At 42.4% G+C, this 12,975-nt stretch overlaps 1 protein-coding gene across 1 annotated transcript in view; it reads right to left on the bottom strand.

Annotated features, from left to right (window-relative positions):
- The window catches only part of Sema3e (semaphorin 3E), a 261,237-nt gene that overhangs the window by 215,375 nt on the left and 32,887 nt on the right, over window positions 1-12,975 (bottom strand). The window contains exon 4 of the mRNA XM_012516491.1: window positions 2,052-2,145. Coding sequence (XP_012371945.1) covers window positions 2,052-2,145 — 94 coding nt within the window. The remainder of the gene's footprint in view (window positions 1-2,051; window positions 2,146-12,975) is intronic.

Consider the following 12,975-nt stretch of genomic DNA (forward strand, 5'->3'; position numbering starts at 1 on the left):
AGGGCAGGAGGATGGAAGGGAGAGAAGGTAAAGTGGGGGAGGGGAGGGGTAGGGCAGGAGGATGGAGGGAGAGAAGGTGAAGTGGGGGAGGGGAGGGCAGGAGGATGGAGGGACAGAAGGTCGAGTGGGGAGGGGAGGTGCGGCAGAGCGCAACTGTGATCTGAAAGCGCAGCGCTGTCGTGTGGATACACACACTTGCTAGGTATTTCAAAGACATGCCAGCAAAGGCAGAGTCCCCTCATGCTGTCTGTCCTCTCTGTATCTTTCACACGCAGACATACACACACACTCGTGTGTGTGCATGCTCACAAAAATGGTTCATGAGGGAATTCAAAACACTTCAATAAATTTCTTTGAACTATTTCGTTCTTCTCCAATCTCTCCATAGAAGATCCTGAAAAACGCGTAATCACTACATGACCTTCTCATCTTAAAGACCTTTCCAACTGTGGAGCTGAAATCCGCATTTCCCAGAAACGGAGCTGACATGAGCGTTTTCGTCATAAACCTCTAGTCTTATAAACCTTCACTCCTGGGGGCCTGAGCATCCAGGTGGGGGCGGGCGGTGTGGCGGCGGGAGCCCTCGACGGCCACCGTGGCAGGAACCGGGACGCGACTGGAGCTCCTGCGGCGGCGGCAGCGGCGGCCCTACATCCAGCACCGCGCCTTTTGTTTACTCACCAGCTGCGGGGCTAGCAGCTTATTTAGAGCACGAACTCTCTTTGGGGCATTCTACACTTTCTCCTTTTCTGCAAAGCCAAAGGAATCCTAATAACTGTGTAACTTGCAAATAAAAGAACAGTCCCATGCACATCTGTGCCATCTGCAGGTCTCTCAGAATAAACATCATATCTAAAGTTATAGAAGGAACAATCATTCCTGGCAGCATCTACAAGGGTCGCCGCGGACTGCTTTCTTGAACGATATCCTCAGGACATCCGTCAGCGCTTTCACTGTTCTGCAATACTCGGAAACCTGAGCCATTTTCAACCCAAGATAATGCAAGGACAAAGGAAAAGCGAGTTTTTTAGTGTGTGTGGTATTTATTTATTTATTATTCTAATGTTTTTGGTCCAGGGTCTCACTATGCAACTCAGACTCGTAGCCATCCTCCTGTTTTTAGCCTCCCCGGCACTGGGATTACAGGCGTGTGCCACCGCACCCAGTCTCCGTGGCTGGCTCAGCGCCCGAGGTTGGGGCTGACATAGCATGTGGCGCTGGGGATTGAACCCTGGTCCCTGTACTTGCCTAAGCAGGTGCTCAGTCTGCTGAGCTGTCTCGAAGGCCCAGTTTATTGTGTTTTAAGTGAGGTTCTTGGCTTCCTGGTCTTCTAGTGAATGAAATTGAAACCTAGAATAGTATTATCTTCTTCTGTTAGTCCAATATTTAGTTTGAGCTGTTCACACTCTATATTATATTGTAGATTAACAAGAATTTAGATAACTACATTTTGCATTCATCTTGATTAACAAGAATTTAGATAACTACATCTAATTCATCTTGCATTCTCAAGATGAATTTCTAACAAATTGAATGGATAAAAGAAAAAGATACCCAGAGGCAGGCAATTAAAATTCCCTAAAGTCAAGGGTAATTAAAGGGCAAAGAATTAATCTATGTTAAAACAGTTTAGTTCCTCCAGCTAAATTTTTATGAAGTAATCACATAACTGCATTTTGTAAATAGTAAATAGTACTGTGGGATCAGGAAGGCAGCTCAGTGGTGCAAGCGCCTTCTTGGCAATGCAAGGTCCGGAGTTCAATCCCTGGGACGCCAGCCCTCCCACCCCCACAAAAAAAATTAGTACTGTGTGAAATGTCTTGTATCAGGTATTAAGTCATTTTTTTTTTGTTTTTCAAGATGAAACATGCGTATTTTCTAGCATCTGGGCTTATTTTTAAGAGTCAAATTATTCAAGTGAACATGGCTTAAAATTTAGTCTCATCCCAGCACAGTAAGTAGATCTGGTAAGGTAAAGGTTATAAAGAAACACCAAAGAATGTTTTGAAATCCTCCCAGGTGCCACCCTCGTCTGCAGTGGAGATAATTACCAATCAAAGTGGAGACAAAGGAGGAGCTGGGGTCAAAAGGACATTTGCCCCTTCCTCGCTCCCATCTGTGCGGTTCCAGGTGAAATACGGGCTCCTAGAAAAACAACCAGAAAGCTTTGTCAGTGCCAAGTTTAATACAAATTCAGCTGCTTTGAAAAACACACTAAACAAATCCTGTGAATACTATTCCAGTACCAAATGACTGAGGGCGTCAGTGGGCCTTACCGACAAGCCCCAGGGCTCGGCAGGCCTCTAGGAAAATCGCGCTCTTTTCAAAGGGTGCAAGGGATGAAAGAAATTAGCAGCTTTTTTCACTTGATCAGGAAATACCAGTTACTACGAGACTTGTCAGTTAAGTTTTCCAAAGCAGCTGCAACGCGATGAAAAAATGAAAGGACATTCAGTGATCAAAACAGCACTATGATCATACACCAGAAGTGCCTCAGTGGGCCGGGGAGATGGCTCGCCGGAATAAGCGCTTCCCTGGCAAGTGCAAGGGCCTGAGTTCAAGCCCCGGTTCCACAAAAAAAGAAAAAAGAAATGCCTAAGTGACTGATGGTCATGAGCAGTTTGGAAAGTAATAGTGATAAAAGTCCCTGTCGATTGTCCAGAATGCTTATTATTGATCATTTGTATTTGGTATTTATAATTTAAGGAATGATTAATACATGATTACTAGGATATATGGATCAACTGCCATATCAAGTACAGTATTACATTTTATTTTTAACATATAGCTTCACAAGAATAAGAGATTAGGGGTTGGCCAAATAGCTCAGCAGATAAAAGCGCCTGCAAGGAGGTGCAGGGGCTGCAGGTTCGATCCCTGGGCCTGCCGTGCCGGCCCCGTCCCCAGGGTGTGCTGAGGCGGCAATTGAGACTGGGCGTGCTGGCGCGTGCCTGTAATCCCAGCTCTTGGGAGGCTATAAACAGGAGAATCACTTCAAGTTCAATCTAGTAGTGAGACCTGACCCCGAACACCCTGTAGGACCTTCCCTAAAATACAACAACAAAAAAAGAATGAGATTAAATATAATTATTTCCGTAAGATACTATTTTATTGACTCCTATTTGAAGGTTATAACCACAGCTTTTTTTCTGAATGTTCTGGAATTGAGAATTTCCATGATTAGACTTTTCTTTTATGATTAATCTCCCCTAAGTGCAAGCAAGTTATTTAGGAAAGTAACAGTGTCACTACTGAAAATCTGTAGAAGAAAACTGATTTGCAGTGGAGCGCTGCTGCTGCTACCGCTGCTTCGGCTGCGGCTGCGGGTGCTCACTTTGGTGCCGGTGGGAAGCCTGAGTTTCAGGAGTGCGGACGTGCGCACACCCCCGGAGCACTGCGCAGCCACTCCACCTGGGGGCGCTCTTCTGGGGCTTCGTCCGAACCTTGCTGGCCGCCTCTGTTTCTGCTCATCGTCCTCTCTGGCGGGCATCTGGTCTCTTCTGACGCACTTTCCTCGTCTCTCTCGTGTTCCCAAATCTCCACCCTGAAGCTGCCGAGTCAGAACCTTCCAGTAAGTGCTGTCTTCTGCCGACCGCTGTGAGCCTGTGGTCCTGGCCCGGGACCCACCCGTGGAGCTCGTGCTAATGGGCCTCAGCTCAGAGGCATGGCGAGATCAGTCAGGATAGCCAGAGTGTTATCTTTTCAGCGGCTCCCCACAAAGTAGAAAGCCTGAGTGGCAGTAATCAGGGAAATGTCTGTGTTCATTTCGTACAGCAGTTTGCAAAGGCGACAACACAGCTGTGTCCAAAGGAGAAGGGTTATAGATCTGCAGCTCTGCTTGGAAAACCTGGGATGGGAGAGTCACCCAAGCGTGCAGCCCAGGTCCAGGCACTGCGTGGAGGGGCAAGAGCCCGCGCGTGGACCTGACACCCGCTTACCTCTTCGCGCGCTGCTGCTTCCTAAAATCTTGGATGAGGAACCTTAGGCTGGTCTGCATTGCGCATTTGCTCCAGCGCCATCCCACATCAGGGTCCTGAGAGCTCAGGAAGAGACACGCTGAGCTGTTTGAAATCAAGGTCTTCTACAGGTGAAAAGCAAGACTCGACTTTTCAGCTCTAGTTACTGCTGAGGCTCCTTTATCTATTTGTCTCAATTACCTTTCTCTTACTGCTGGGACAAAATGCCTGACACCCAGAATTAAGGAAGGAAAGGTTTATTTAGCGCACAATTTGTGGAGGGTTCAGTCCATACTCAGCTGCCTCCAAGGCAGGGTGGCACGTGGCAGAGGGCAGCAGAAAACAGTACAACAGCAGGAGCCAAAAGCGAGCAGCAGCAGCAGCAGCAGCAGCAGCAGCAGCAGCAGCGGGAGCAGCGGGAGCAGGAGCAGGCCTCTCCCTTCCTTACATCGCACCGAGGCTGTCCTCACCAGGGCAAGAGCAGCGCTCACACCCAAAACCCCAGCCTTGGCTTGTGAACTGATCACAAACTAGAGGCTGCCCCACAACTGCATGCGGCTTTGGGGGGACATCAAAGCCTAAACCCTAACACGAATGGACGCACGTGCTCAGGTCCCCGAGATACCCAAACGGAACCTGAACAGTGAAGCAGTACACTGCTCATTTCTTAAGGGAACAATGTATTTGCATTTAAACTGTGGAGTAGTGAGAGAAATAGAAAATGAGAACTGAAAAGAGTTTTGCAGTTTGCAGAAGCCCGGAGTGTGGGTAAGGGAAATAGTCACAGTTGCTAGCAAACTGATAATTTTTCGTAAGTAGACAACATAAACCAGGATCCTGAGGACACTGTTGGTTTGCAAATTTCGGAGTGTTTCTGTGGTAGTGAGTCCTTGGTACACCCGTGTGGTACCTTCAGGAAGAGGTTGGTGATGAAGTCAACAGCAAACTGGATTCACCTGTAAACCTGAAATCCTAACATCTGCAAATAATTAAGTGGAATATGAGATTATTCACAACTTTCTATTTATTTATGAAATACCAGTCTATGCAATATGTACAGTTATTTGAATATTTGAAAAGACACGCACTTAGGAAGCCTCAGATCTGACAAGAATCCATGAGCACTAATATGGAACACGGATGCATGGTAGAGCAACATCTGTGTCTCCTCCAGTGGCTGCCTGGCTGTGCTCCAGCACACCCTAAGGCTGCGTCCTGCTGCCCTTCCATGCGCTCAGAGCCGCCGGCTGGCTAGTGGCCCTCACCTCCCACGGGGACTTCACTGCCTGCCACAACTGCAGACTCAGCGTCGCGCCCTCCCGACCTGCAAGCTCCTCGCAGCAGCGCTGCAGCTCTCTAGCCTCAGCCACCTCCAGAGTCACAGCCCTCTTGCTTTTTAAAAACCAACTATTCCCCTCCCTTTGCTGCTCCAGTGCGCGCTCCACTGGGGCAGCACCCTGACCCCGTTTCCCAACTTCCCCTCTCTTGAGTACAGCCTCCTGACCAGTGCTGGAGAAAAGTAGCCAAGCATAGGCCCTGCTGTGATGGTCTGCACCAGTGCCCAGCACCCAGCGCGCTCCAAATGCCTTGGTGTATGGCAGCGTATGAAGAATTTTTTTAAAGAAATAGAGGATACATCTGTGTTCACCAGGATAGCACCATTACTATGCCAATAAATGACATGATTATTTCAAAAATTCAAGAATAGAAAGCATTTCCTGACATGCAGTGAGTGGCTTTAGTTGAGCCCTGCAACTTTCTGTAGCTGACGTCTCTCTAGCTAGGTCTGTGATCTCTCTGAGTGGCTTTCAGGCATGGTCACACACAGTCTATCCATACTCGAGTCTGCTGCACACTGGATGTCCTCCACACCTTTCTTTAATTAAAAAAAAGAAAACACAATGAAACCCAAATCCCAAGGTGCTCACTCTTCTATGTGCGGGTAGTGAGCCTACTGCTAGAAACTCAGTGATAAAACCAAGTCCCAACTCCATCCCTGTACCATTCCTATAAAATTATCTGAAATATGCATTTCTGCACGGTGTCACTGCTCTTTTATTCCGCATTTTGCAGTGCCGCCTGGCTCCTGGCGTTGCCCTACTTGCCCCAATTATAACTTCCATTCTAATACCAGCCTCCAACACAGGTTGCGGGTTCCAGCTGTGACCCCTACCCGACTGTCAAGGGATTCTTTTGTAAAGGTTGATACTCTGCTTCTTCCCCCATGGGATTTCTCATGTCACCTCCATGTGTCCCCAGTGTAAGTCCTTTGCATTTGACACAGGGAACTTATACTCTAAAATTCCCCACTGACCTCGATGTACTAGCCATTCTAAACTTTCAGGTTTCTAAATATCTCTCTAGGGCTCTTCAATGTGTTAGGATCAAAATAATAGCAAAACTTCAGACCTTCCTTATCCCCAGAACCCTCATCTACTCCATTTGCCTGTTCATCCTCAGAGCTCTTTTCGTGTCTGTGACACCCTATGAATTCTCCTTTTGTATCGTTCACCACCTAGTATGGTAGTTAGCCTTTTTCCTACTGATTTGTGCCAGTTCTAAGAAGAAATTGGCCAAGTGGGATTTATTGTGAGTCTCCTGTATTAAATAAAAATATCCACCACAAAAGAATAAGTACTTACATTTGAATAAATGCTACCTTTACAGAAATAAATCACTTTCATTTTTCCATGCATGACACTTTTTATCATGAACTTAAAACAACTCATTAAGCATAGGACCCAGCAGGTGGAGCTTGGTGCTGAGCTGCTCAGTGTGTGATCTGGTGGTCAGAATTTGGCACAGAAGAGCTCAGTGTGTGACCTGGCGTGGAATTCCATGGCACAGGCCTGGGAGGAGGGGCTGAGGCCTGTGGCTGGGCCCAGGGAGCTGAGGCGTACTGCTAGGCCCAGTAGGGCAGGCTGAGGCCCAGACCTGTGGGGAGATCCTCAAGGCACGGAGAGGACAGGAGGTAACTTAGAAGAACTAGTCTGCCTGGAGGACTCCAGTTACGTGAATGGGAGGTGCCCAGACAGAACTCAGAGGAACTAATTTAAATAATCCCAATTTAATGGCCTGCTTAATTATATAGCTATAGTGTTTACCCATATGGTCTAAAATACAAAGCTAGTAGTTACCAAAGTTTATCAATTTCTAAATTTCCCTTGCTGTTATTAGTATTGCTAGTTGTTTTACCGTAACTAGAATACCACATCTGCTTAACCACATGTTCTCCCTTGGATAATAATATTGGGAGGCACTTGGGTAACAAACTCACCAAAGCCCTGTACTGAAGGACAGAGGACAACACCAAGCAGAAACCGGTATCACACTCTCAATAAAGGAGGCAGAATCTTGGGACACAACAAAACAAGCATATCTGACACAGAAGAGATACCTAAAGAACAGACTCTACAGAGAGGCTCTGATTCCAATAATATAGCTGTCTACAATTAAACTTTAACAAAAAAGTAGCACATATATCAAAATAAAGTGTTCTCACTGAAATACAAAATGGCAAAACAAAAAATGAAAGTGCAATTTCAGGCTCTGAGCCCACCCAGAACAAATTCAAGAGACACTAGCATAGAAGAAATTGGAAGTCACACACCTGACATCTCTGAAATAATAGCAACTGAAATAAACAACTGCAGAAGGGTATAGAGGGAATCAGACCAGAAATAATCTCTCAGGTAAAAAAAAAGAAATGATAACTATAATGAAAGAATTGCTAAACACTTCTGAAGAAGACACTGATAAAAAAAAATAGAGCAAAATAGAAAAATGATGGAAACCTTGAATGAACAATATAGGAGGGAGATAGAATGCGTGAAGCAGATTCAAAGAGGAAATTAAAACCCCACTAAAAGTTGTCAAAACCATTAGAAAGAAATGGTTTCTTTCAGACTTTCAGACTTCCAGACATTGTTGTAGCTAGTGACCAGGAAAGGCAACAGTCTCTTAAAACAACAAGAATCCAGGAAATAATAATTTAACAGCTGCAAAAAGATGCAAAAGTGAACAAGATAACACTAACAGGCACCAATGAGAAAGAAGGAGCCAACACAAATGAGATAAAAAGGATACGGGCAGAAGCAATCATAGAAAACATCCCAAATATGGGGAAAAAAATCTGACATTCAGGTAACCAAGGCACATATAACTCCAAATAATATCAGCTTAAGTTAAATCTGCATGGAGACATATAATAAAGATCCCAGAAATTCAGCACAAGAGTATAAAAGTAATCACATACTGAATGTCACCAGAGGAAAGGAACAGATCACATTTACAGGAAAACACATCAATGTAAGAGCAGATTTCCCATCACAAACCATCAATGTAAGAAGAGCAGGGAGCAAAGTATTTCAAGCCCTGCAGGAATACAAATTTAAACCCATACTGATATACCCTGCAAAATTCTCAAGTTTAATGGAGAAGTAAAATACTTCCATGACAAAGAACAACTAAAGCGATTCAAGACAACCAAACCAATATCATACATAGTACTAAAAGACATTCTAGAAAGGGACCAAAATGACCACAGCTCCATGGACAACAACAGAACCCACCTAACAGGGCAAACAATTAAACAAAGGAGAAAAGTAGGAAACCAACAGCAGGCAAATAACGTGACAAACATATCAATAATAACCACCAATGTAAATGGACTCAATTCACCAATTTTAAAAAAAATAGATTGGTGTAGTGGATCAAGAAACAAAATCCAAAGGGCTATCCAAGTAGCTCAGCAGATTAAAGCACCTGCAAGCAGACGCAGGGGCCTGGGGTTTGATCACCAGGCTTGCCATATCAGCCCCACCAGGGCACACAGAGAGGGTAATTGAGACTGGGTGTGGTGGCATGTGCCTGTAATCCCAGCACTTGGGAGGCTGTAAACAGGCAGATCACTACAGGTCTGATCTAGTAGTGAGACCCTGAACACCCTGTAGATTCTTCCCTAAAATACAAAAAGAAAAAGAAAAGAAAAGAAAAAAGAAACAAAACCCAACAATATGCTGTATAAAAGAAACACATTTAACCCATAAGGAAATTCATAGGCTAAAAGTCAAAGGATGGGGCAAAAAGTGCTACATGCTCCAGAAGCTCAGAATAAAGCAAGGGTAGTGCCTCAGGTACTCTTCTGTCATTGCTGGGACAAATACCTGACACTCAAAATTAGGGAAATAAAGGATTATTTAGTTCACAGTTACTGGAGATTTCAGTCCATACTCAGCTGACTCAAAGGCAAAGCAGAATATGGCAGAGACTACCCTTTCATAGTGGCAGCAAAGAGCAGAGAGCAAAAGGCGTGGCAGCAGCTCAGGCATCTAGCTTGCCTCTATTCTCTCCTTACATTGCAATGCAAATTGCCTGCCCCAGGGCAGATGCAGCATCCTTACCCACAATAATCAATGGCAAACTCCAGAAGCTTCCCCATGGCTGCCTGAGGTTTTGAGGTATCACTTTCACACAAACCATAACTGGTAGCTAGCTATCCTGTTCACAACCAGTCTTAAATTTAAACCAAGAATGATCAGATGAGATAAACAGAGATGCTACATACTGGTAGGGGAAAAATTCAAGAGGAAGTGATAACAGTCATAAATATGTATGCACCAAATATAGGAGCACCCAAATATATAAGATGAATTTTAAAGGACAGGAAAAATATACTAACCAATAATGCAATCTTAACAGGGGACCTTAACCCCCCTTATCTCAAAAAAATGGTCAAATAGACAAAAAAAAAAAAGCAAAGAAGTAGCCACAATGAACCAAGCCTTTGAATAAGTGGACTTAGTGCACATAGACGGAGTGTTCCCCTCAACAACATCTGAATACAGATTCTTTTCAGCTGCACTTGGGATGTTCTCTAAAATAGACCACATATTAGTCCATAGGTCATGCTTAAGTAAATGGGAGAAAGCAGGAACTATCCCATGCATATTATCTGACCACAGTGCAATGAAACTGGAAATTACTATCAAAAGAAACCACAAAAACCCATAAACACATGGAATTTAAATAACACTCTCTATTCGCTCCTTACATTATAATTCAAATTGCCTGCCCCAGGGCAGATACAGCATCCTCACCCACTATAATCAATCACAAACTCCAGAAGCAACCAATGGATTATAGGTGAAATTAAACAAGAAATTAAACAATATCTACAATCCTACAAAACTTCCAACATGACTTACCAGAATTTGTGGGAGGCAAGGAAAGCAGTTCTGAGAGGGAAATTGATAGAGGGGAACTCACACATTAGGAAAACAGAGCAAAAACAAATAAATACCCTAATGCTATACCTCAAGCTTCTAGAAAAAGAAGAGCATGCCAAGCCCAAAGCCTAAAGACAGGAGGAAGTGATAAACATTAGAGCAGAAATTAATGCAACTGAGACAAAGAAAACAATACAAAGAATCAGTGAATCAAAAAGGTTTGAATTGAGTCTTTCCTTGAAAGATTAAATAAAATTGATAAACCCCTAGCCAACCTTCCCAAAAAGAGTAAAGAAAAAACTCAAATCCAAGCAATACGGAATTAAAGAACATCAATAACTATTTTGAAAATCTATACTCTTACAGAATGAAATACACAGAAGAAATGGATAGTTTCCTAGACAGGTACAAATTACCAAAACTGAATCAAATAGATATAAAAACTCTGAATAACTCAATATCAGCCAATGAAGTTGAAAATGCAATAGAAAAAAAAACTTATCACCAAAGAAAAGCCCAGGTCCTGATGAAGTCTCAGCAGAATTCTACAATAAATTCAGAGATTTAATCTCAATACTCCTTACACTCTTCAATGAAATTTAAAACTAAGCAGTACTCCCAAAATCATTTCTGGATGGAAGTATTGTAATGATAATGAAACTGGAAAAAGATCCAATCAAAAAAAAAAAAAGAATTACAAGCCAATCTCCCTCATGAACATAGATGAAAAAATCCTCAGTAAAATACCAGCAAATAGAATACAGCAAGTCACCCAGAAGATTATACACCACAACCAGGAAGGATTCATCCCAGGGATGCAAAGATGGTTCAACATACACAAATCTCTAAATGTAATACATTATATCAATAGAGCCAAAACCAAGAACCACATGATCCTCTCATAAATGCAGACAATGCTTTTGACAATGTCCAACACTCATTCATGATCAAAGACCTACAGAAAAAATTGGAATACTTGGCCCATACCCCACCCTGATAAAAGCCATCTATAACAAACCAACAGCCAACATCATTCTAAATGGAGAAAAACTGAACGCTTTTAGTTTAAAATCAGGAACAAGACAAGGATGTCCATAGTGGTACATGTGCACCCAAGTTTATAGCAGCACAATTTGTGATAGCCGGATCTCAAAAACAACCAAAATGCTCGTCACCTGAGGAATGGATGAAAAAGATGTGCAATTTTTATACACTGGAGTATTATTCAGCTATAAAGAAACATAAACTTGAGTCCTTTTTAGTTAAGTGGATGCAACTAGAGGCTACATTCATAAGTGAAGTAAATCTAATCCATGTGTGTAAATATCGTGTTGTCCCTCTAGTGTAAGAACCTGAAAAAACAAATTAAATCTGCAAGGTATAATAGATATAGTAAAACAGAAAGAAAATGAACATAAGGAATAAACAATGAACATGAGGGAAAGGAGAAAAGATAGGAAAGAAGGAAGGGGAAAATCCTGCAAATATAGACAGGATGGCTGAGATGACTGTCCTAATAATTTCCATCAGCTTTTTTTTTTTTAAATAGCAGTTAATTTTTAGAATTTTCACCTTGACTAACTCTGTATGCTGATACCTGCAAACTGAGCAACTACGTTGAGGACAAGGATGTGCACTACAAAAATCACGGCTGAATACTTCTCATATTGTTCCTCTAAATGTCAACCATTTCTAATGTCTTGTCAATTATTATCACACTCTCTTTAAAATAGTTAAAAAATAAAAAAGACAAGAAAAAAGGTATATTGAAAGAAAGCATTAATCTTCAATTATTTGTCCAATCTTGCATACCTATATGTTAATCTGAGCAACAGATTTCATGAGAAAAATATGTAATATAACAACCTTTGTTAACTGCTATTCCTGACTTGAACATCTGTAACATATATACTGTTGTGTGTTGCTGTTTCTGTCTTTATTTCTGCTATTTGCTTTTGCTTTCCATTTTATTTTTACTCTTTAAAAAGAAATAAAATAAAATACAAAATAAAAGAAACATAGTGTGGGTCGTCACATCAGTTTGAAGCCAGACCTTCTGAACACATGACTATGTTGTGTTGTGCAAGCTTTTGTGGAGATAAATATACAGCAACATTATGGCTCCAGTTTGCGCCTATTTTCATAACCATTGTCTTCAGTAAAACTGACGAGGATGGCAAAACAACTAAAGGAAAGGTAACGTTCTTAATTTCCCCAGCTAGTCAAGAAAGATATAAAAGATTTCCACATAGTTTTACAATTTGTGATGGACTCTTGCCAAAATCAATATATCAAGTTTCAGGTGAACATAAAACAACTTAATGGCTCATGGAAATTATTAGAAAGTAAAATCAAAGCCTGAAGAATTTAAGGAAGATTCATTTGATCCCCAGAGAATTTGCTAATGACAACATGCAGCTGGAAGGACATGTGGAGGTAGAGGAGGAATGTTTTTAGTTATTTGTTATTGAAAACTTTGTTTTGTCACATAGGACTGCTTTTCGACAGGGGTGAAGTGAAGTATTGTATCATATGGTGCTGTTTATCATTGGACTGCAAGACTAGGCTCTTCAGTTTTAGAAATAACTGGCTTTCATTTTAAAAACAGTTTCATATAAGTGAATTGATCCTTTGAGCCATGACTTTGGAGCAGGAACTTCCTTTTTACTGTTGCATCTACTTGTGATGGCAAGACACATTCATCGATCCAGTTCATCTTAATTCCTTTGGGCTCAGTGTAATGTTCTGCAACTTTCAACAACTGACTTGCATTCATCGCTTAAAAGCAGAGA

This window comes from Octodon degus, unplaced genomic scaffold (genome assembly GCF_000260255.1).
Source record: "Octodon degus isolate 3935 unplaced genomic scaffold, OctDeg1.0 scaffold00108, whole genome shotgun sequence".
NCBI lineage: Eukaryota > Metazoa > Chordata > Mammalia > Rodentia > Octodontidae > Octodon > Octodon degus.